This window comes from Hippocampus bargibanti, linkage group LG05 (assembly GCF_051943395.1).
Source record: "Hippocampus bargibanti isolate YZ-2025 linkage group LG05, ASM5194339v1, whole genome shotgun sequence".
NCBI lineage: Eukaryota > Metazoa > Chordata > Actinopteri > Syngnathiformes > Syngnathidae > Hippocampus > Hippocampus bargibanti.
The window spans coordinates 9,184,609-9,207,279 of record NC_142738.1 but is presented as its reverse complement, the minus strand read 5'-3'; the positions used below and the strand labels follow the sequence as shown (position 1 = coordinate 9,207,279).

The window sequence follows — 22,671 nt, the reverse complement described above, 5'->3', positions numbered from 1 at the left end:
ATAGTGCAATCCAGAGTGGTGTAGGTTGTACAGAGGGGAATGGGCAGGTTCAAGCTGAGGCCACTTATGTTAGTGGGGACAGAGTTCCTTCCCAGACCCAGTGCAGTGCATCTACGACGAGCGCACAGACAACTGATACACCAGCAACAGATCCCTTTCTCCAGTCTGTCACAGTTATGTAGTGCTATGCAGGGTGATGTAGTTTGTACAGAGGGGAATGGGCAGGTGCGAGCTGAGGCCACTTATGTTAGTGGGGACAGAGTTCCTTCCCAGACCCAGTACAGTGCATCTCCGACGAGCACACAGACCCTGACACACCGGCGACAGATCCCTTACTCCAGTCACCTGACGTAGTTGGTCAGATGAGTGACATAATTAGACAGCTTCCTTGTACATCCTTGCCCGATAACCTTGTCTATTTTGCCTGTTGGTCTTTCTGTTGTCTTCCGTGTGTATGTTGCCTCACTTCTGCATAATTTAAGGGGGGTGTATGTAACGGAGTTGTACACTTAGGTTATTAAATTATGAAGGAAGTGACGCAACGGCGCACAGTGTGGCACTATGTCCCGCCCATAGTTTCCAGAACAATCTCGAGGAGATTCAGGGTGAGTCGCAATTTTCTGTTGGTCTTGATTAACGCGCATTTTCATGACAATATCTTATTTTGTTTCCCCTTTTGTACTGTCTAGTGTTATCTAATTAGTTCCCTTATTCATTTCGAGTCCAGATTACTTTTTGTGTCATTATTTACTTCACGTTTTGTCGAGTGGAATTTAGGAATATGCGCTTTTCTATCGCAGTTAATCACAAGACGAAACCCATGCGACTTCACCCATCCCTTCTGCCATACTGTGTTGCAGGTAATAATTGTTTCATTTTGTTTTTATTGAACAATATTTAGTTTCTTGTGTCGTGTTTCATTTGCCCGTGAGTGTCCGTGGCTGGTTGAACTGTGCGCCAGCCATTACAAGCGCACCGCGTGTTCTGCCGAGTCTCCGCCCATGATGCGTTCAGGGACATCTTGTAAATAACAGTGAACTTGTGTTGTATTCTCTTTTTCTGTAAATAACCACTATACGATCACACGTTGTTAATTCTGTTTTGTTATCTACAATGTTTTGCATTTGAGAACAATCTCGAGGAGATTCAGGTTAATCACAAGACGAAACCCATGCGACTTCACCCATCCCTTCTGCCATACTGTGTTGCAGAAATAAAAGAAATAAAAAGACACATCCACGCGTCTCGTCTTCATTAATACAGCAGCATCGTGGAGATGAAGACAGTCACTGTTGTGACACCCGTCACATATATATATATAGAGAGAGAGAGAGAGAGAGAGAGAGAGAGAGAGAGAGAGAGAGAGAGAGAGAGAGAGAGAGAGAGCACAATATTAAATTCCTTGGGAATATTTATGTATTAACACCATAAATTTGTGTTAAACAAAAGATAATAGCATAATAATAAGGTAGACATAAGCCATTAATATGTAAAAAAAACAATATTCATGAGGAATTGCGAAATTGAAGACTTAATACAAAACTCATTAGTAATGATATACCAGGACTCCAAACCCTCGTCTCCAAACCTTCGTCACGAACAAGGGGGCGGGACCTTCTGAAACTCGCCATCTCCGGGGTCATTTTGAAGTAGTTTTGGGACACTTTACGTCATTTTTATTGGTGTTTTGCATTTGACTAAAAATATCAGCCTGTGTGTTTTGGGTATTTTAGATACTATAAAACGTTTTTCTGATGTCAGGAAACAAAAAAAAAATGGTGTCGGTTGTCGTTTAAAACTGCCGGACACGTGGAAAATGTAGCCAAAAGCAAGTCTCATGTTCCATTGACCAAACACTTCGTATCTAGCGCTGATCCAGCGGCATCCCACAAAGTCACGAATGCTGAAATTCTCTTCTGCCATTTTCTTGCGGAGCACAACATCCCGTTTATGGCAGCCATAACCACTGCTCTGATTTAGTACAATCAATGTTCTTCAGAGACAGCTAAGGTATTTTTTTTATATTTATCCTAATTAACGACATTAATTGCATAAAGTTTTTTTTAATTCATATTTTTTATGGCTGCGTACGGTCGATTATGAAAGCATAATGTACTCATGCGCGGTAAACTGCATTCCTGCTGGTGTTAGCGTTTTTTTATCATTTCAAATAATGTACGCCGTACTACAACTTTTATACGGGAATTGTTATCATTTATAAGGGCAGCTATTAGCCAAGATTGACAGGTATGGATTTTCAAAACATTAACTTAGAAGAGAATAATGCATTTTAGGTTTGTGCAGTGCGTAAAATATTCAACAGTGAAAATGTATTCAACCACAAACGGAGCATGTTTTTCGTGACTTTTTTTGTATTGGATCTCAAAGCGGGTTCCGATGTCGTGTCTGTGACAAGGGCTGAGGCCCTATGTTCCAAGACATGTTTGTATTTTATACCGGTACTTTCTCAAAAAATTGTCTAATAAATGTTTGAACTGCTCATCGTGTTTATTCATCGCGAAAGTGCAGGTGCCAAAACATGGCAAATTGTGTCTCGTCAGGCTCTTTAAAACCCACGAATGCAGGTAAAATCCAGATATGGTGACGATGCGACACGTTCATACCAAGCATTTAGATTTGAAATACACTTGTGGAAACTCGTCTCCATCTTGTGGCTGGTCTGCGCATTGTTGAAATGACAAACTAATACATACTGGACATCGTCAAATCATTCACCGCTAGATGTGCAAAAATGTGTCCACTACAGTGCCAGGGTTTAATTCCAGGACCCATAGAATATTGAGTTTTAGGACTACATAAACATTCAACGCAGCGTAAGAAACATTACTCTTCATCAGAAAAAAAAGTTAATTCCTAAATTACGTGACTGGAGTTATGATCTTGAAATGAGGGCGGCTGTCCAAAATACATTGAGACCTCAACTTACAAACACCTTATCTTACAAACTTTTCGTCTTACAAACGTCAGATTTATGAAAATTAAACCTTATAATAAGCACTATTTTCATAATACACACCCACCACGGCTGGCGGAGTGATCTTCGGCGGAAGCACATGACCGAACAGCACCAGAGGTTAAGTTACCAACAGTCCTTATGGAAGGTGACTCTCCTTCCATAAGCCATCAACGACCATCAAATAGGTAAATAAAACTTTATTTTACAGCACAGTTTATTTCTTTAATTACAGTCCTCATATATGCGCCTCTCTTTCCAAACAGCAATTCCCTTTGACCTTCGACCTCCAACGCCATTCCATCAAGCCATAAATGACCATCACAAATGTAAATAAAGTGACCTTGATACAATGTATTTCTTTCATTACAATACAATAGCACATTTATTATACATAGAATAAGGTATGTTGTGTGTAGTTTAGTTGAAAAGTAAATTTTATGGAAACCCGGGAACGGATTATTCCCATTTTAATGGTTTCCTATGGGATTTTTTTTTTTGAGATACACTTCGCCTTACACACTCTGTCCCTTGTGGAAGAAACATTGCCAGAGGCCATGCCCAGCATTTTTGTTGTTGTTGCAAATTTCCCCCTTGTGGAACTATTAAAGCAGGGGTCGGGAATCTTTTTGACTAAGAGAGCCATAAAAGTAAAATATTTAGACAAGTTTTTCAGTGTGAGCCACACACACACATACGCTCGCGCACGCGAACACGCATGCGCGCCTACTTTTCAACAAAATGTCAGAATGTATTATTTAAAATAACTTTGTGATAGTACTCGCCGTTAACATGAATGGTTTTCCGTTCCTCATGATTGGTAAAAATCCAGCAGAACGATCGGAATGAAAGTCAATTTGCCGGCTCCATACGCGAAGTTACTGCTAGCTAGCCTGCACACGTCTCATTAGCTTCTACACTTGCTTTGTGCTGCCTCTCACAGTTGATGCTAATGTCAGCATGGGGCTTGTCATAGTGCCAGTTTCATTGTAAATTAGAATCAGAACATTTTCTCTCCACAAAGGAGAATCCTCTGGTGCTTTCAAGCTGTAATGTACTCGTCAGTTTTTACTGTCGGGCTGATTTAAAGGACAACCGACGTCGCTTTTTGTTTTTTAACTGGCATCAGAAAAACATTTTATAGCATCTAAAATACCCAAAACACGCAGTATATTTTTAGTCAAATGCAAAACACCAATAAAAATGACTTAAAGTGTCCAAAATCTGCAAAAAAAATGAGCTGCGAATTGGGCATTTTCAGAATGTCCCGCCCCCAGTTCGTGACGTCATGCCAATACGTCGTGCATTGCTTGTGAATCAAACAATGGCTTCAGATTTGGAGAACATGCTTTCTTGTTACACATCCAGTTATGAATATGATTCAAATAGTTCTGAAGAGGAAAGCATACATGTTTGCAATCGATTATAAAGAATTATATGTGCCATTTTGAGGCAACATTGGGGGAAAATCTCTCACCCAAAAAAAGAGGCACAAAATGGCGACCTCCAGTGGCCACCTCCGCTTCCACAGGCTGATAAATTCCTTATATGGAGCTTGGATGCCCTCTTCTGGCGGCTTTTGGGTGCAACACGGTTCTCAGACCAAACATGTACAGCAAAATACATTGACGTGATGGAAGGACTGCTACAATGTCTTTTTTTCAGTTAGGGGGCGGTCCTTTCGTGACATCACGTACGGACTCATGACCAACTCAAAAACAAGGCTTCCTGCATATTCAGAGTGAGTCTTAATACGTAAAATATAGCTATATGCGGTGGAATCTTTGTAAAATACGCTCAGTAGAAGTCATTTGAAGCCATTTTACAAATTATGGACACAACTTGTCCGGAGACGTCGGTTGTCCTTTAAAGGGGCGTTTACCTGTTTCGGCCAGTATCATCCAATCAAAATTGCGCTTTCCGCCAACTGCATCGCCAACAGTTAATGAACAGTGAAAAAGCGAGAATATGTATTTAGTTCTATCGATGAGCCATATGCAATCATCCAAAGAGCCATAGGTTGCCTACCCCTGTATTAAAGGCTTTCTGGTTCTGATTTATTGGCAACCAAACAAGAAAAAACTAAACCCGAAGAAATTCGGGAATGTTGCTCTACATCATATTTTCAAATCATGAATGGCAGTGAAATGAGTTAAGCTACACAAGGTACAAAATAACGGGGCCATTCCATAGAATCAATGTGCAAATGACTCACACTGAAGCTTCTGAAAATATTTTCTCTTGACATTTATTCAAATAAACAATACAGTTTATAATTTGCTAGGATAAAATAAGTCTGAACACAAGCATTTTGGGACAACTGTCTGCCCCATAGTACTAGAAATGGGCAGCATTATTATTAATTTTTTTTGAATGAGGGGTTATTGACACATTGTTCTGTCAGTCCCATGACTTTGATCAGTGCCTGTACATGTGCGTCCTCTCTGCGACACATGTTCCACACAAACACAAAAGGGAGCATTTACAAGCGGAGCCGTTCGCAACCTGCAGCACTATGGGCAGCGACATTTCCTTAACGTAAAATCAAATTAAAAAAAAAGGGAGGGCGATTGTTCGACCATCGTGACATCTATTCATTTAAAAAGATGTTCAATCCCCCCCTACCGCCCTGTGAGGAGTCACATCTTTTCTATCCCAAGAAAAAGAACCCCCCCCGCCACACATCCCTGCTGTTTTGGACACCCACTTAGCAGCACTGCCACTACATTCCATGCCCAAGGCGCAAGTGGAGATCGAAGCTGGGGGACCTCAAGCCGTGTTTGGGAGTGGGAGGGGGGACAGCAACAAAACAAAGAGTGAATGTCAGTCATTCTGACGAAGAATTAACTCTAAAAAAACATTGAAGTGTCGGGCAGCAGGTTAGAAGCACGGACATTGAGCGGGTGCGCGTTGGACACCTTTTAAAACCTTGTCCGTTCGTAGTGTCCTTTCAGAGCTCCTGGTGGGGTGGTCACCTGTGCGCTGCTCCTTATTGCCAAACACCTTGTACAATGTTCAAAAAAGAATAAATAGGTCAAAACGATGCAAACGCGTACCACACTTGCCCTTTAACTTCCATGCATATGGACTATTTACAAAAAAAAAACAGACTTACTAGTTTTTTTTCTGTTTTTTTTTTTTATGAAATGTCTTTGCCCCTTTACAATCAGCCCAACACACAAAGGAACCTCTCCACGTTCTGCAGACATGGCCGGGACAATTAAAGCTGTTTAAAACATATTCACACTAATGGGAAAAACAAAAATGAAAAAATAAAATCTAAAAAGATTCACAAGCCCAAAATAAAAAGGGTGGGGGTGGAAAATAAGGTCACTGAGGGGGAAAGTGTTACCAAAAAAAAAAGTATTTGTTTAAACTGGACTTTCTGCTGCTAACAATACTGTAGTACTTTCTTTTATTACTCTACCTTTTTTATTTAAATATAATTTCCTTGGATATTGTTAAAGAAAAGGATGCAAAAGTGGCCGGTTTGCCAAAGGAGGGGCAGCAGAAGGCCCGTACTGCCCTGATCAATTGCATCAGCGCTCTTGTTTTGTTTTTGTGTCAGGTACTCCAGAGTCCAAAGCATTGAGACGTGTCCTCAATCCTCAATGTACTCCCACAAGTCCTTCTCGTAGCCTTCGTGCACGTGCTGCAGCAGAACCCGTCGCCGGCTCTCGCAGTATCTAAACACATACGACAGATCCGATCACATACACCAAATCAAAGCGCCAGTGTGATTTTCGAACCTGCTCCTCCACTAACCTGTACTTGTCTTGTACTTTCTGCTTGATATCCTGCAAGGAATCCTGGGAGATGTCTCGTTCTAGGTAACCAGACAGCACTTCAGTGGCATTTTCCAAGTCGGCCTGGTTGTTCTGGGTATGCGGACAAGAGTGTTAGAGCAATTTTACAACTTCCAAATATGGAAATTACAAGTAAAACTCAACTAAGTCACGAGTTACCGTAAGAGAGGAAGGAAAGGAGGGGGAAAAAAATCTAACGAGTGACAGTGACAGGCCATGCATGTCAACCCTAGGCCTTCAGTAGTGCTATGTCTGAATCGGTCATTTACTACACGCCCAGTAAAGGATGCCGTTAGCCAGGAAATAACTTGTGACTTGAAGAAACTTTAGTCATTGTGTGAATTTTTACTATGAACGTGTATATTTATTATATTGTATTATATTATATATTATATTATTATATTATTTGCTATTTTTGCTAGCTTCGGAGCTGTCCAACCATCATGATGTCCATCAATTCTTGAAAAGTCCGTCTTGAAAATGGCTTTAACAGTAAATCTGCTACTAAATCCATTTCTTCTCCTTCAGCCATTTTAGGTTGACAAAACCGCTATTAAATTGAAACATATTTGCCTATGCAGCCCGCTAAAGATACAGTGTGCTAGCCATGGCCAGTATGCTCTTATCACTAGTGGTCACTAGCCGCTAGTGAGTGTGGAAAACTGACGTTTCCGGCGCCTGTTCCCTTGAATCAGGTGCATTGCAACAGGGAGACTTGGAAAAGATGTAGGACGGCGGCCCTCGTGGACCAGATTTTGGGTTAAAGCAACAGTTTAATTGACATTGATTTTGACGGGCCCAGGCCTGCAGAACTCATTGTGAAGGCGTCCAGGTAGATTTCTGACCCTGGTAACAAATGCAGGCTGAAGTCGGACTGGTTAAATGCTTAATTACAAAAACACATCTGGAAGCAGCACAACAAGGGAAAAGCAATGAAAGGAAGCTGAAAGACAATTTGGAATGATTTAATAAGGATTAATGGACAAAATATAATTCACATTACCACCTTCTTCCCTTTCTCTCTGCCTCTCTGAAATTAAATCCTGGTCTACTCACAACTTCCTCAAACTTAGCGAAAAAACTGAAATTCTCCTCGTTGGTACCAAATCCACCTTTAGCAAAGCAAAGTTTCTCTCTCACTATTGACAATTCGACCGTTTCTCCCTCCCATCAGGACAAAAGCCTAGGTGTCATTCTTGACAGCACAGTATCTTTCCACTCCCATATAAAATACTTAACCTGATATGCATACTTCCACCTTCGCAATATCAATCGTTTTTGCCCGTCTCACACTCCTCACACCACTGCTATCCTCGTTCATAGTCTTGTCATCTCCCGAATTGACTATTGACTACAATTCACTTCTCTTTGGTGTCCCTCAGATACTTCTCCACAAACTTCAATTGATGCAGAATTCTTCAGCCCGGATCATCACCAGAAGCTCATCCTTTCACTAAATCACCACCGTCCTCCATGAGCTCCACAGACGAAGGGCAGCAATGTAAAGAAAACAGGACATGTGAAAATGGGCAAAGGAGGCCCTTCATAGGATAATGGAGTATCCCACTGTCGCTATACGAACATCTTTAAACATCTTGCTTTTCTTGGACTTCCTGATACGTCATATCCTGCCTGCCTTGACATATAATGTCACACCCTATTACGTCACATCCTGTCCGTCTTATATAAATGCTCTCCCAGCGCGTCTATCTCTTTCCTTCCTCTCTGTCTCTCATCAACCGACCTCACAATGTCCCTGCTGTCTACAAGATTAAAATAACTTATTCTGTTCAACACCTGGCTTCCTGCTGATTTCACCATCCCACTTCTAACACCCTGAAGAGCGATGAACCAGGAACGAACGATCACTTTTAACCCATCATCCACGACCTTGAATCTTACCTCAAAAATAATGGACTGGTTGTTCTTCTTGAGGTAGAAGGCAAAGACGTAAGTGAACATGAGCGTGGAGCGGCATTGGCACAGCACATCCACGGCCTTCTTCAGGAATTGAACCTCAATCCAGGACATGTTGTGCTGCTGCATCTCCTCCATCTTTTGCTTGACCTGAGCGTACAGCTTGTGCTCAAAGCGAAGGCTCTGCATGTGGTTCATGTAGCGGTTGCAGTAGAACAGGTACCTCTGCAGGGCCGCCCTCGAGCGCTGAGCACGGGATGGAAAAAGATTTGACGTCGAGGCAGATTCCAAAGAGAAGCCGGATAACTTACCTCTTGAGCATCTCTGGCGGCCTTGGCATCGTCTTCATTGTAGCGATTGCAATTGTACCTACAAAAAAAAAAAAAAAATCACGGCATGTTTTGCGAAATACTAACGACAACCATCGAATAACATTAAAATGGACAACTGGTACCCTCATTTTAGCATTGCTCATTACCCAAAATATTTGGTGCATTTAGGGTTCCTGCAAATATCCAGAGGTGATGTTCACATCTGGTTTTTAACTCATTCCCGAATTTATTCAGGAATTGAAAAACGTGACAATGAGCACCATTTCTGAATTTGTTCCGGTTTTGTTTTTTCTTGCGGGGGTTGCCGATAAAGCACTGGCGAGACACCTGGCAATGTTTTTCCTTCCCACAAGGGGCAGCATTTACCTTTTTTTCATGTTAGAGCTTTGTTCCAGCTTTAGCTGTTGTTAAAGCGCTATATAAGTCAATATGTATTGTATTTTGTACAGCTGACCTCATTTCAAGCTCAGATAACTCCAGACCCATATAACTTAAGAATTAACTCTATGTTGAAAAAAGAAAGTAAGGTTTCTAACACTGCATTACATATTTAAGTTGTCCTAAAACTCAATATTCTGTGGATCCTGCAATTAGACTGAAAATGACAAAAACTCTGGCACTGGATTGGACACATTTTTGCATGTCGTCTGGCAGTGAATGAGTTAAAAATAACAGTAGTACATTGTTATATGACACACTAACTCTCAAGCATATTTCCTTGAATTGTTCTATTTTTATAGCCCCCATTTTTTTTGCACACAAATATACACAGCAATTATGACACATGCACAAATGTTGCTTCATAATAAACTACAGCGCATATAATATTCTATTCGAGTTACGGGTTGATTGAACGCTGGTGGATGTGGCTGCCCTCCCACAGAAATAATAATCCTGTGACTATAAAGTGACCTTGAGTTTTGAAAGGCACTTATGAATGAAATGTATCATAATAATAATAACTATTATTATTATTAGAGCCAGATTTGGCATAGATCTCATTTTGTTTGTTCGGGTGTTGCTAAATGTTGTGCGACCAAGTTCCGTATTTCCATGGCAAATATTTTCTTTTTCATCACATTAACAATAAGCATTTTTTTTTTTTTACCAAGCAGAACCGTGAGGCTCCCACGGGCCTAAGCAGACCCAGCAGAACTCAGCTTTGCAGTTTTGGTTCCGACAAACCATGTGATTGCAGCCTCCGTCTTTCTCGATGGTCACATGGCACTTTGGACACTCCTATAAGGGACAGCGAATGGTTTTATACCAACAATAAGATCAGGACATTTATTAATATCGAAAATACTGACTTCTGATCAAGATACCCATTTTTTAAATTGTTTTTCAGTGGCAACAAAATGGGAGTGTTGCACAGCTCCTAGGTTTACAATGTGGTCCAGTTCCCTCTCTGCTGATTATGGAGACACAAATAGGAATACAACCATCTTATCTCCAACCTGACCCATTTTACTGACCACCCTCTCTCAGTTGATCTGTGCTTAGCCTGTGAGATTTATCAGCGTTTCTAACTTGTTAGATTTGACTCAGGCATAAGAGTGGCTGGGAACAAATTTGCTAAATTAAGGATTGTATTCTTGTTAAATCCGTAGGTGGTAAGAAAAAAAACAAGTCGTGCCCAGAGCAATTGGAGCAAACGTAATTAATCTCACTAAGTCACTACATGGCTTGTTTACCTTTGTATTTGCGGCGATCCAGTTTGAAGTTTCACTGTCATCATCGCATTTCTTTATCCACTTTCTCAGCCACTGCAAAAATTCAAGTGATGTCAGAAATAAAAAGACCGCCCTTGACTTAAAAAAAAAACAGATATTCGTATTCGTTGCGGATGTGGAACAGTCGCCGCTTGGAATTGAGGCGCATTTACGACAGGAGATGAGACACTGTTTTTACCAACGGATGCTATAGCTTCGTGTTTGCTTTGAAAACTTAAGATGTGCACATTCCACCATGACGTCTCTGATCCACTGGTGAAAAAGAGGCTTTGCACAACTGTCCATGGTTTTATGTTCCTGTTGTGTTTATTATTTTGCTTTGTACTTGAGAGTTTTGAAAGGCGCTTATACAGTGAGACTTCGGTTTACGAACCCCTTGGCTTACGAACTTTTCGGTTTACGAACGTTACATTTATGAAAATTTTACCTTGGCAGACGAACTATTTTTCGGGATACACACGGAGCTGCCACAATGAGTGATGTGTCGTTCGCGAACGAGCCTGTTCTAACAAGAAAATGGTGGCCACCGGGTTTGTCCTCTATTCCCCGCCCCCAGTCGTCAGTTAAAGCCACATGATTGGTCAAGAACGCAGCATGGGGGGTTATAGACAGAGAGTGAGGCCGTTCTCCAAAAAAAACAAAATGACGTCTTCGGTTAAAGCCATGTGATTGGTCAAGAACCCAGCAGTTGGGGGGGGGGGGGGGGGTTAAACATTAAAGAGACAGGCACAGAGAGAGTGAGAAAACACACACACACACACACACACACACGAAAGGGAGATGACAGAGCTTGAAACAAAAAACACAAGTGTGAGAATAGTGAGAAAATGGATAGAAAACAGTTAAAATATCCCATATATTTTAACGGTTTTCTAAGTGTGTGAGAGTGTGAGAATAGTGATAAAATGGATAGAAAACAGTATATTTTAACTGTTTTCTATCCATTTTCTCACTACTCTCACACTCTCAGACTTTTGTTCAGGCTCCACAAATAACCCGCACAAGTCATCTGTACACTTGATGCAAAAAGCTATCAACCCAGCTAAACAGATCACAATTGATGAAGAATTTGATACAATGATCACAGAGAAAGCACCGACAAGGGATCATTCCTCAAGATGGTGAAAGAAGCCCATGTTCCTCATCAAGTGTTTAATGCTGAGGAAACCGGACACTCCATTCCATCAAGCCATTAACGACCATCACAAAGGTAAATAAAATGACTATTGTAATGACTTTATTGTACAGTACAGTTTATTTCTTTAATCATACTATAGCACATTTATTATACATAGAATAAGGTGTATTTTGTGTAGTTTTAAGGCTTAGAAAATTAGAAAGTAGAAAATTATGTTTTATGGGGACCTGAGAACGGATTATTCTCATTTTAATGGTTTCCTATGGGAAATTAATATTTGGGATACACACTTTTCGCCTTACACACTGTATGGGAACCAATTATGTTCGTAAGCCAAGGTCCCACTGTAAATGAAATGTATTATTATTATTATTATTATTATTATTATGTGAAGTGGTTCGTTACAGCTGCAGCTGTTTTGAAAGCTCCACCCCGTGTGCGGCTGCCTCTACAGCAGCTCCTGGATATCGTTTTTCTACTTCATTCTTTCTTTTCATAACTTTGCTGCTGTGAAATATACATTTCTCCACTGCGAGACTAATAAAGGTAAATCCAATCCTTTATAAATCCCTTTCCATTCTACTATTGTGTTGTTTATTTGATTTCTATTATACATAGAATACTTTATTTTTATCTTTTTACCCCCACCCCTTTCAATTTTCCTGCTGTAGATTGCAAATTTCCCCATTGTGTGACTATTAAAGGCTTTCTGATTCTGATTCTTATTTGGATTCATAAATAGTTGCTCATACCTTGCATTTGACAGGATCGTGCCAGTTCTCACCGCAGTTGAAGCTGCAGTAAGATTAAAAAAAAACAAAAACAAAAAAGTGAGACTTGCATTCACGTCTTGGACATTCACAACCCTTTTTGGATTGTTTGGTTTTTCTCATACCAGAATTGACGGCCGCACTTGCACCGCACAGGTTTGGCATCTGGGTACTGGACTTTAACGACATGATGGCAGTCTGGAGCCGGGCACCACTTTAACAGTCGATTGCACTGAAGATGACACACAGAGATACAAACTATTTGAACCTTTGAAATATTAGCAACTTGTGATTATTAACTCATTCACTGCCAGGCGATGTGCAAATTTTGTCCAATCCAGTGCCAGGGATTTTGTCATTTTCACTCAAATTGCACAGAATATTGACTTCTAGGATCACATAAATATTCAGTGCAGCGTAAGAAACCTTCATTGGAAAAAAAGTTTATTATGAGCTTATTTTGTTGTATTGAAAGTGGGGGCGAATGTACAAAAGGTAAATGATGGCCCCTCGTGGGAGGGAAAAACATTGCCAGAGGTTCGGACAAAGTTTGAAACGCAAAACCCAAACAAACTCGGGAATGGCAGTGAATGAGTTTATCTCCAGTGGACCTCCCAACAAAATGGAGATATGTGTCACTGGTCTATAATTTAGGCCATGTGACCTTTATTCACCTCATGATCAAAAAGTCAAAGTCAAAGTCAGCTTTATTGTCAAATATGCTAATATGCATGACATACAGCACAGATGAAATACAAAAGTAATATTTTAGGATAATTCATTTACAATTTTCACGACATCCCATGTTGGTTAGTGCGGATGCTGCTGATTTTGTATGTGCAAAAAGTTTTTTTTAAGCACTTTTGCTCTTTGCACTCGTAACAACCATTTTTGTCCCTGTCGAAACTAACATTTTCATCATTCATCTCATTTGGAAGTGTGTGGTCCTATGAAGCCCCCAGTAGCATTTATAGTTTATTATGTTATAAAATCACAAGAAAGGGAAATCCATTGATGGCTGGATACCAGTTAGCAAAAATACAAAAGTAAACTGCGCTGTAGTCTGAAAAGCCGCAGGGTTCAAAATTTCGGGAAAACAAAACTAGCTGATAGTCCTGTAAATCTTCCAACAGTCAAAATAAAAAAATGTACTTACCTCTACAAAACTATTGGTAATTAAATGCTGGTACTTCAACTTGACTTTTGAATCTGTTATAAGCCGCCTGTAGGAAAAAAAAAAAAAAAATCAAAGATTTGTTAGCATTTCATAACATTGAAAAGTTTTATTAAAGCTCTTTAAGCAGTGGTTCTTAACCTTGTTGGAGGAACCAAACCCAACCAGTTCAGATGCACATTCATCAAACCTTTCATTAGTGAAAAATAAAAACAGGATTCAACAAGTGCTCTTTTAGTTTTGCCGGTGCGAGACGAGAGTTGCTCAACGAGGCAGAATAAACCACGCAGAAAAGACGCAAAGTCCCATTATATTCCGTGATGCATTTGTGAGACGATATTTTTTTAGTTTTGCTTGACATATTTAGCATTTATTTAAATAAATAAATAAATAAATCACATGACGTACCATCACAACAGTGACACAGACAACCGTGGGAAATACATTTTCTGCAGCACTGATTGGACAAACAATGTCATGTGATCATCTGAGTGGGTGTGTCATGACTAATTGACAAGTTGAGTCAGGAGTGTCTTAACCTCCAAGGCAAAAGCTTCATCAAACCAACGAGACGATTCACCGCAAATCTTTTGTGTTCGATTAAAGCCAGGTTGAGAACCACTGCTCTGATAGACTCCACATAGACAATGAAATAAGATTTTGGGGAATAGTTACAACATAAATCAGTAAGAAAATGTAGACCATATTTTGCTCTCTTAATAGATCAATGTGATGACCATCTCGTATCTTGTTTGTGGGTAACATCACTATGTAGGTTAAGGCAATTAGCATCAGCTTAAGACGGGCTAAATCGATTATCAATCTCAGGATTCAAATACAAAGCAGTACCGTGGTCTCAATGTGAAATGAAAAGAAGAAAAGCTTTTGATTTTTACAAATAGATTATTTTTTGGTGACCAAGAAGGAAGCAAAAGAACACTTACATGACTGTGTTGTCATCAACCAAAATGTCACAACTATGAGCGGGACAAGAAATGGTCTGAAGGAAAACACAAAATGCGCATTGTCAATACATAGCCAATACACACAAAAAAGGAAGATTGTATTTGTACCTGTCCCATTCCTTCTTCTATGATCTTAGTAGTCAAGTAATCACCCCAACACTGCATGCAGAACTTGTGTCCACACTCCAAGCCGGTAAAGTACTGGAAAACAAGCATGTCTAATTAACTCCGAATTTTTTCAGGAATTAAAAAGTGTGACGTGGAGCGGCATTTCTGATTTTTTTCGGGTTTTGCTTTTTCTTGCGGGGGTGCCCATAGAGCACTGGTCAAACGAGGGGGAAGTATTAGCCTTTTGTCCATGTTAGCGCTTTGTTACAGCTTCAGCTGTTGTTAAAGCGCTATATAAATCAATGTGTTGTATTTTGTACAGCTGCCCCCATTTCAAGCTCAGATAACTCCAGACCCATATAACTTAGGAATTACCTCCTTTTTCTGATGAAAGAAGAGAGTCTGAGGTTTCTTACGGTGTACTGAATGTTTATGTAGATCTACTTCGGTCAGACTTCTGGCAATGTTTTTTCCCTCCCACAAGGGGGCATCATTTACCTTTTGTACAGCCACCTCCATTTTCAATGCAGATAACTCTACAACCAAGTAAGCTCGATGAACGACGAGTCTAAAGTTTCTAACAGTTTATTTAATGGTCATGTCATCCTAAAACTCAATATTTTGTGGGATCTGCAATTTTACTGAAAATGACACAAACCCTGGCACTGAAGTGGACGTATTTTTGCACATCATCTGGCAGTGAATGAGTTAAAAGCAGCGCTGCTGCATTTGGCCAGATAGCCGTGAGAATACATGACAACTATCGCACCAATATTGGGGGAGGACAAAGAAAATGACATCATTATCGGGGGTCCGATATCAATAGAACTGTACCAATACATGTCTCATGAAAAATAACATACTGTATTATAAATATAATAACATGTTGACCAGAACCATACAATTTTGTTTCAACGCATCTCGATAGATGACAACATGTGGTGCAAGTGGCTACGAGAAACTGTGCTGAGCCGGAGAGTATTTGATTTTGCATCTTGTTCGGGGATGTACTTATGACAGAACTGATTCACACTGTACACAAAACAAGTTAGAAGCAGGTGGTTGACGCTATTGGTGGAAAGAAAGTGATGTTACTCTGCAATACATGATATTAAATTCCCTCTAAAGTGAAAATAAAGATGTCTTCTAAAATAACACAGAGAATTTCAGTTAACAACCATGAGCAATTGAAATGATGTGGTTTTAATTTAGCCTGCATTATTATGTGTCACAGAGATCCGTGAGCTGATAACATTGTCTCAGTTCATGGCGCAATTTACACAGGAGGACACATCGCCTCACTCAACTATGACGACAACTTACAGAGTTTGGAAAATTCAGATAGCAGATCTGGCATGGCATGTCCTGTGCGGATGATCTGGTGTTGATGGGAGGACGGATGCGAGGTTTCTTGCTAGGGTTAATGACGTGACATTCGGAGAAAAGCTTGTCCAGATTGCCATCAAAATACCTGTGAGGGGTAAATAAAACGGAAACAGAAAACTCTCAGAAGCTCAGCCAACCTCATAAGAGTAGCTACAGAGTCAAAAGTCAAAAATGTAACGTCGCATTACCTTTCCATGAGCTTTTCCTTGTCCCAGTTGAAGTGACTAAGGAGGATTCGTGTAATTGTTGCAGGATTCTAGTGAAAACGAAAGAGGGACAATCAGGCGGAAAGATCATTTCAAAGGTTTCACTGTTAAGTGCTGAGGAACACCACCATCACACGGTTCTCATCCTTCCAAACACTTGTTATACAGACGCTCCCCAATTTACGAACATTCGAGTTACGAATAACGGTACATGCGAACATTTTTCCGAGTACAGTATGTCTGGATACTGTAAGTTAGATTTTGTATTGTGTGGCTTTTTCCGTCCGATCTCGCTTGCGATTGGCTGCGTACTGTGCTTAACGCAGGCAGACACATTGTAGGTTTCAAGGGCTGGATGTTTACGCAACGGACACCAAGGCTGACCAATCAGCGCCCGTTCTATGCTGAAGTGTTGCCAACGAGTTCAGGTCCCGATCCGCCGAGCTCGCTTACAATTGGCTGTGTATAGTATGCAAGCGGGGAGGAAATCCCTCTTCTCTTCCCAGTTGACAGTGCAGCAAGACATGATGCATAACAAAAAGTAATGGCTGCTGGCATGCAATTCAGTCATTACATGCCAGCAGCTTCAGTAATGGTTTACTGAAAGCCCAAGGATATTTGTCATTGTACTACGTAGGTGTGAATTTATTTTACGACTTTTAGAACGTCTGTGTTTTATACTTCGCCGTTCAGTTTTTGACTTAAACATACATTCCAAAATAAAGCACTGAAGCAACTTACAAACAAATTCACCTTACAACCACTCGGAATGTATCTCGTTCGTAAGGTGGGGAGCGTCTGTACTTTATGTATCTATAAATATGCAAAATGAGGAATCAGTAACGAGCTCCAGGTTGCATTCAGCATGCTTTTCACCTCTGCAGGGGACGAGAGGACGATTGAACGTTGTCTAATAATTATGCAAAAGTTCTTTTTATACTAAAATGGCTTCCCTAAACTAGACATTGTGGCCGAAGGTACAATCCAGAGAGATTAATGCACCTTTGAAATCCTTGTTGAGGAAAAAGTAAGTTGCCATGACTCCCGTTGCTGCTGCTTTTGTCATCCTAACCATCGTTTTTCTCTCTTCTTTTGAAGATGACAAAGAAGACCTTCCGCCAGACGTAGTCATTACAATTAACTTTCGCTTTGCACAACAACAACGAGATTTCAAAAGGCCGACCATTAGTTCACATTTGGTTACAGTGCGACATGTGATACTACTAGTTAGGGAAAGCTGTTTTAAGGACAAACCAACAGTTATTTGTCGTCGTTTGCTGTTGGAAGAGGAGGGCGTCCCGCTGTAAGTTTCTGAACCCAATTTGTACTGGCTGCATTGTTTTTTTTGGATGCATTCCAAATAACCTAATAGCATATTTTAAGCAGCACAATGAGATCAAATCATCCAAAAATTTTAACTAACAATGTCTGTCACTCGTCCAACCAAACAGAAATATAACCTGCAAAGTAGTGAGGTAAAAATCGCAAATAAATTAATTGATGGTCACAAATAAAAGTCCTAGACAGAATGAATCCTAAGTAATCTCTTGACATGACTTGAATGGTAGGATTGACGAGATGAGGACGTAGCACTTTTTGTGACTATCTGATAAAACGAGACAATATATAACATACCAATGTGTCACCCGTAACGATCTATAAAATTGCACCATCAGACATTACATAACATTCACCCTTTTCACAACAGTCTTTGAGAACTCCTGTTGAAGCTGTTTTCAAGGTCTCTTTACAATCAACAGATTCAAACGATGATATCGGTTATCGTTCTGAGAAGTTTGCTTATGAGCTGAATCAGACGTGTTAGAGAGCGATGACACCTTAAAAAAGGTTGCATAGGGGTTCTCAAGGATTAGACCTGAACACCTTTGTATCATATGTTCAAATTTTAAAATAATGCAGCAAGAACGAAACTGAATTGAGTCCACGCACTTGTAAAACAAGGTGGCTTCAGATTTTTTTTCATTCCACAAATCAGTGATGGATGTAATAAATGAATTGCAATTATTTACCTTTTTGATAAGCACATGCATAACCTTATGTTTTTCAAATTAATACAGCGCATTTACAAGCCTTTTTCATTACATATGCGAGACTACTTTACTTTCCATCAAAAGGAGACACAAAAACACCGTGCACCATCACATTTTGCCACATAAGGTACGAGCCAGTTACTCTTCTGCTACATGCAAGTGGCCTGTGACCCACTCAAAAATAAAAATGTTCAATCACATTTGATGTTTCATTCGACAAATAACACAATTATTATCGTCACTGTTACCTACATCTGAGAAGGTGGCATAACTTCCACGGGTAATTTCCACAACCGTTTATGATATGTGGAGGGGAAATTTGATGTCTCATGCCCAATATTTTTCTTTCTGTTTCTCAGACCGCGTTTGTGGTGTGTGTATGTGTTTAATATTTGTAGTCACTGTTTAAATACAGAAATTAAAGTATGTTTTCCACACAATTTTAAGAGGTTATTGTTTGCCCATGTTTGAGGCATAATTCATTGTTTCATATACACAATTACTGAATTGCATCAAGAACGTGTACACATTCAATCTTGTTGCCAGGCGTTACTTGTTGAAGACATGGCAACTTTCACTGTTATTTTCCTCCAAGTGTGGCACGACATACAAGAGAGCAAATGGAGGCCCACAAGACAATGTACCACAACAGTACATTTCTTTTGATAATTTGACCTGTTAAAAAGTATCTGCGTCATAATAAACCAAGACACCTCCCAAAATGTTTACAGATGCTTATTTGTAAAAAGAAATCACCTAAATTGTCATGGGCATGTAATCAACTGACGTCAAATAATTCGATGGACAAGCTTTTCGTGAAGTAGTGAAAAATATCGTTGAGGGTCGTGTCGTTATCCATTTTTTGTTTCTAGCGCATCGTTGGTGTGGTTTGTGTCAGAAAAATGAACCATTTGTCTTAGTGGTATAAAAACACTACTCGTAGTTTGCTAGCTAGCAGGGTGCTAATTTCAAGCTAGCATTAGCTTTGGAAACCACTGCCAACTTCTCAAGGGGGGTTAGACTACTTCATGGATCAACATTAGTATTGAAGTGCTGTCATGTCCATAATGAAGTTTCACATTGACACATGCTGGTGTATACCAAGAACGACTACATCCGCATTTCGAGTACTCGTAGACACCCCCGTTAACCTGTCAACTTCCAGCAAGTAAACTACTCCAAGATGGCTAATTGCTAAGCTAACAACCATGGCCTGGTAAGTGTTCTGCCCCCCCGAAACTGCAGACCTCGGCTTTCCCCCCGTGACACGACAAACTTCATACCTGGATAACCTCGTTGACCTCCTTGATGCACTCCACCATATGCTGGAGGATCTGCTCAGCGGTCAAAACCTCGAAACGGTAGTCCTCCTCCTCTTCCTCACCGGGGCCTTGGCCGCCTCCGACCGTATCGCCGCACTCGTCCCGCTCCGCGGCGGCCACAACGGGATCAACCAACTCCACCTCGCCGAGCTCCAGGGTGTCGTCCTCGGGCTCCTCTTCGGCGCTGTCCTCGCTACATTCTTCCTCTTCATCGTCGTATTCATAGTTATAACCCTCGTCTGAGTCCATTCCTAGGGGCGCTTATCAACTTGTGACAAACTCACCTAGAGGTCTATAAACACAGTAGGCGCGCGGTTGCTCGCGGAATGAGCCGAAGGAGGCAAAGTGACCCGATCCTGTTTTCCAGGCAGCTGCGAAATAACAACAAAACGTCGCTGCTGTTAAGCCAACAAAGGGACACGGCGTCACAAATTGACGACGCGCTGACGTCACGCGGTCTGTTCAGAAATCCACGAAAAAATTCTCCGTTCCGAATTAAAGCCTTCCAGACGTGACGAAACACTTCCCGCTTCCGTAAAACGTTTCGAATTGTTAAGACATATTCGGACATTAATTTAGAGCCGCATTTGGAAAAACGTCAGTCTTTAATTTCACATTTTACACTTGGTTAATTGTTTTGTCACATGAAATTAGGTGTTTTTCACCTTTTCGTGCCATCCATCGCATTTTCGCAGTCTTTTCTGCGGGTTCCTCACAACAGGACACTACAGGCAATTGCCGTACCCGTTATAACCGCATTTGAAGTATGACTCTGCAATGTGTGGTGGAATATGAAGCAATAGAGACCCCGGATGGTTGAACATCTAAAGCTGTACATCAAGCAAGAATGGGAAAGAATACCCATTCTAATAATACAAGGCTTCAACACCTAGTGTGCTCATGCAGTTCCCAAATGTTTATTGAAAGCTGTTTAAAAGAAAATGTGATGCAACACAGCGGTAAACATAAACCTGCTCAAGCTTTTGGGGAACATATTACAGACAAAAAAAAATCTGATAATTTGTTTCAGCTAAAAACGTTTATCAATTATGACAGAAACAACGCAACGTTTAACAAGGCTCTGTAGACAGACTTAACCAAACTAATAAATGACCGACAGCATTTTGCATACTCCGATTGAAGGCCACCCTGTCACATCAGATTTCTAAGGCACAATGACAACAAAAAAATCAGTGAATCCAGAATAATTCTAAATGTTACTTTCTCCATATTTTTGTTCCTGTTCCGACTATTAATGTGTTAAATGACATCTGGAGTACATATGCATTTTATTTAATAATTGTGATTGTGTGGTATGGTAAACAATGACTTCTCAGCAATGTTTTATGCTTCACATGGTGTAAAAGTAGTGGCCATTTAATTGACAATGACAAAGTATCAAACTTTCTCAGCCCAAGACAGTTTTTTTGGGTTTGCCAGATCAATTATAAAATTGCTGTTTATATTTACAGTTAACACAAATGAGTATAATCGGATTTCGAGATAGATTCCAGCCATATGGTAATGGCAGTAAAATAAGATAACTGAAATTGCCACTGCATGTGGGGTGGCCACAGTGCTTCGCCATTGTGGGTCAAGTATGCTGAATTTCTCCGTTGTGGTACTAATCAATGTTTTCTTATCTTAACTGGCCATCAGGCACATTTTAAAAAAATGATGGAATTTTTGTGTGGAATGAACTATGGAATGTTGAAAAAAACCAGTAAACATTATGATCACAGGGTTTGACAATGTATGACTTGCATCTTATTCAGAGTAGTGTTTCTTAGCCTTTTTAGAGGTATCAAACCCAAGCATTCACCAACCCTTCTTGAGTGAAAAATATACTGTATTTTTTTTTTTTTTAACAAATTTAAGATATTAATATAATATATTAAAAACGCATTTAATCAAAACAAAAAAAGTGATTAATTTTTCAAGAGAAGAACCTGGATACTTTTTTTAATTGTACGACATTACTACTATGACAGACACATTGACTCCTAAGCGAACTACATTTGCCACAACACCGATTGGCCAAGCAAAGTCATGTGATTATCAGCTGCCAATGAGGGTCAAGCGGGCGTGTCATAACGAACATACGTCACGTGGGTCTTACCATCCATGACAGAGGCTCAGTCGAACCACTGAGACCGACTCACCGAACCTCTTGGGTTCGATCAAATAACCACTGATTCAGAGTGGTTTGCGTGTGTCGACAGCAAAAATTGCATTTTCTTACACAACATTTGGTGTTAATCTTGTCCCCTTGCAGAAAGATCCTTCAATATGCCCACTGCCAAATTGGCAGGTGTTCATCATAGCTCTGTAAAAAAAAGAAAACAGTGGAAGACTTGGTGAAAAGCTCTTTCGTTTTTCTACTTTCATTCCTTTCATCACTTTGCTGCTGTGAAATGTAAATTTCTCCACTGTGAGACTAATAAAGGCATATCCAATCCAATCCAATCCAATCCAAGATATTTGATCGAACATAGCTTTTAATAATTTAAAATTATTAACTGTTGTGTAAACACAATATTAGTTGTGACTCGTGCCAAGTAACGCAAATATCTCCCAGTCCCTCGTAATTTATCTGGGTATTTTTTAAGTGTGGTTTTATTGTAGAAACAATCTACAATGCCGAGAGCAGGTGGAGACTCAGTATCGTGGATGTAGGGAGACTCAACACATCAGTGCCATTTACCCTCGTCGAGTGCAAGTTCAGGGGTTCTTGTGGCCCGTCAATGGTTCGGCGACTGTTAATGCTGCTCGACTCATACTTTCACAAC

General features: G+C 40.3%; 1 protein-coding gene across 1 annotated transcript; it reads right to left on the bottom strand.

Moving 5' to 3' along the window:
• Nucleotides 1-5,206: 5,206 nt before the first annotated feature.
• Nucleotides 5,207-20,376, bottom strand: arih1 (ariadne ubiquitin-conjugating enzyme E2 binding protein homolog 1 (Drosophila)). The gene is made up of 14 exons (XM_088996263.1): nt 19,844-20,376; nt 16,492-16,559; nt 16,241-16,388; nt 14,918-15,010; nt 14,789-14,844; nt 13,827-13,893; nt 12,796-12,902; nt 12,653-12,695; nt 10,724-10,795; nt 10,138-10,268; nt 9,009-9,066; nt 8,683-8,943; nt 6,740-6,852; nt 5,207-6,660 (listed from the first exon to the last, which is right to left on the bottom strand). The coding sequence occupies exons 1-14, from the start codon at nt 20,129-20,131 to the stop codon at nt 6,576-6,578; spliced, it is 1,590 nt and encodes a 529-aa protein (XP_088852389.1). The 5' UTR covers nt 20,132-20,376; the 3' UTR covers nt 5,207-6,575.
• Nucleotides 20,377-22,671: the final 2,295 nt, after the last annotated feature.

Coding starts and splice junctions, on each gene's coding strand:
- arih1 (XM_088996263.1), bottom strand. CDS start 20,131: ATGGACTCAGACGAGGGTTATAACTATGAATACGACGATGAAGAGGAA. Junction 15,011..16,240: donor ATCTGAATTTTCCAAACTCT/GTAAGTTGTCGT, acceptor CTTGTTTTCCAG/TACTTTACCGGCTTGGAGTG. Junction 6,661..6,739: donor AAAGTACAAGACAAGTACAG/GTTAGTGGAGGA, acceptor GTATGTGTTTAG/ATACTGCGAGAGCCGGCGAC.